Source organism: Rhincodon typus, chromosome 43 (assembly GCF_021869965.1).
Source record: "Rhincodon typus isolate 14 chromosome 43, sRhiTyp1.1, whole genome shotgun sequence".
Taxonomy (NCBI): domain Eukaryota; kingdom Metazoa; phylum Chordata; class Chondrichthyes; order Orectolobiformes; family Rhincodontidae; genus Rhincodon; species Rhincodon typus.
Window position 1 is genome coordinate 10,379,891 of NC_063374.1, and position 2,582 is coordinate 10,382,472.

The 2,582-nt window shown below is 50.0% G+C and overlaps 1 protein-coding gene across 1 annotated transcript in view; it reads right to left on the reverse strand.

The window, feature by feature from the left end:
• Positions 1 to 2,582, reverse strand: part of taf6l (TAF6-like RNA polymerase II, p300/CBP-associated factor (PCAF)-associated factor) — a 17,387-nt gene that overhangs the window by 6,479 nt on the left and 8,326 nt on the right. The window contains exons 4-5 of the mRNA XM_048619762.1: positions 2,073 to 2,223; positions 1,929 to 1,979 (exon numbers count right to left, since the gene is read on the reverse strand). Coding sequence (XP_048475719.1) covers positions 1,929 to 1,979; positions 2,073 to 2,223 — 202 coding nt within the window. The remainder of the gene's footprint in view (positions 1 to 1,928; positions 1,980 to 2,072; positions 2,224 to 2,582) is intronic.

Below are 2,582 nucleotides of genomic sequence, written 5' to 3' on the forward strand. Positions count from 1 at the left end.
TGTCCTTCTGCGGCCTCCCCGCTTCCTCAACACTACCTGTCCCTCCATCTATAATGTCCTTCTGCGGCCTCCCCGCTTCCTCAACACTACCTGTCCCTCCACCTATAATGTTCTTCTGCAGCCTCCCCCCGGCTTCCTCAACCCTACCTGTCCCTCCGTCTATAATGTCCTTCTGCAGCCCCCCCCGCTTCCTCAACACTACCTGTCCCTCCGCCTGTAATGTCCTTCTGCCTAACCCCTAAATCTGGATTTAGCAAGACATCTGGATATAAATTGTCCCATTGGGAACACCCAGCATGGGTTCATGAAGGGTAGGTCATGTTTAACTAATTTCATGGAATTCTTCGAGGACATTACTTGCACAGTGGACAATGGGGAACCTATGGATGTGGTGTATCTGGATTTCCAAAAGGCATCTGACAAGGTGCCACACCAAAAGCTGCTACATAAGATAAAGTTGCACGGTATTACAGGTAATGTATTGGCATGGATAGAGGACTGGTTGACCAGTAGAAAGCAAAGAGGAGGGGTAAATGGGTGTTTTTCTGGTTGGCGGCCAGTGGCTAGTGGCTAGTGGTGTGCCTCAGGGATCAGTGTTGGGACCGCAATTGTTTACAATTTACATAGATGATTTGGAGTTGGGGACTAAGTGTGGTGTGTCAAAATTCGCAGATGACACTAAGGTGAGTGGTAGAGCAAAGTGTGCAGAAGACACAAAGTCTGCAGAGGGATATAGATAGTCTAAGCGAGTGAGCAAAGGTCTGGCAGATGGAGTACAATGTTGATAAGTGTGAGGTCATCCATTTTGGTAGGAATAACAGCAAAATGGACTATGTTTTAAATGGTAAAAAATTGCAGCACGCTGCTGTGCAGAGGGACTTGGGTGTCCTTGTGCATGAATCGCTAAAAGTAGGATTGCAGGTGCAGCAGGTGATTAATAAGGCAAATGGAATTTTGTCTGTCATTGCTGGAGGGATGGAGTTTAAAAACAGGGAGGCTATGCTGCAGCTGTATAGGGTCCTGGTGAGGCCACACCTGGAGTACTGTGTGCAGTTTTGGTCTCCTTACTTGAGAAGAGATATACTAGCACTGGAGGGGGTGCAGAGGAGATTCACTCGGTTGATTCCAGAGTTGAGAGGGTTGGATTATGAGGAGAGACGGAGTAGACTGGGATTATACTCATTGGAATTCAGAAGAATGAGGGGAGATCTTATAGAAACATATAAGATTATGAAGGGAATAGATAAGGTGGAGGCAGGGAGGTTGTTTCCACTAGCAGGTGAAACTAGGACTAGAGGGCATCGCCTCAAAATAAAGGGAAGCAGATGTAGAACTGAGGTCAGGAGGAACTTCTTCACCCAAAGGGTTGTGAATCTGTGGAATTCCCTGCCCAGTGAAGCAGTTGAAGCTACCTCGCTGAATGTTTTTAAGGCAAGGCTAGATAAATTTTTGAACAGTAAAGGAATTAAGGGTTATGGTGAGTGGGCGGGTAAGTGGAGCTGAGTCTCAAAAAGATCAGCCATGATCTTATTAAATGGCGGGGCAGACTCGAGGGGCTGGATGGCCTACTCCTGCTCCTAGTTCTTATGTTCTCAACACTACCTGTTCCTCCACCTATAATGTCCTTCTGCAGCCCCCCTGCTTCCTCAACACTACCTGTCCCTCTGCCAATCTTGTGTCACGTAAACTGTAAAGATCCCACCGATAGTCCCTCTGTCCCCACAGCAGGTCCCAGAACACAACAACTCAATTCCTCAGATAAAACATTCTCTTTGTCTACCACCCCCGACCTCTCCCCCTCCCCCCCACAACACCCTCTGGTTCTCCTCCTGATTTGTATGTCCCTCTAGTGACTGGCCAGTCTTGCCAGTTGATGGGCTCAGTGGTCTAATTCTAGCCGGGAGGATCTGATTGGGAGTAATACTCACCCGCTCCCTGAGGTTCCTCATTTGCTTTACTCTCTAAGTAGGAGACCTGAACTGGACAAACAAAGACAGGGAACAGGCATTAGCGCGTAACTGGGATACACCGACCGCTCAGGAACTCAATTCTTCTCCCCACAGCCTCCCTACCTCGGACTACAGTTTGGCCACAGCCCTTGGGGATGTTGGTGGCCAGCGCCAGCTCCACCAGATTGACCTCGCGATCCTCCACGACAAAGAGCTCTCCCTCCTTCACCGAGCGAAAAGGGAGCACATCTGGGGCCCCGTAACCACACACAGGCTGGAAACACAAGCAGTGAGTTACAGGCTGCACCAGCAATAAATAGACTCCATTCACATCCAGAAGGCCTGGCTTCGAGCCCATGCAGAGCATCTCAACTGGCTAGTCCACCACATTCCTACACATGATTGTTGTAGTTTGACCTCATCTCACTGAAAGGGAGACAAAGAATCGGATTTGATTCACACACCAGGGACTCAAAAGCTCATAACACAGGCTGACATGACCAGGGTCAGCGCCAAGGGAGCGCCGCACAATCGGAGGGTCAGCGTTGAGGGAGCGCCACACTGTCGGAGGGTGAGCGCCGCACAATCGGAGGGTCAGCGCCGAGGGAGCGCCGCACTGTCGGAGGGTCAGCG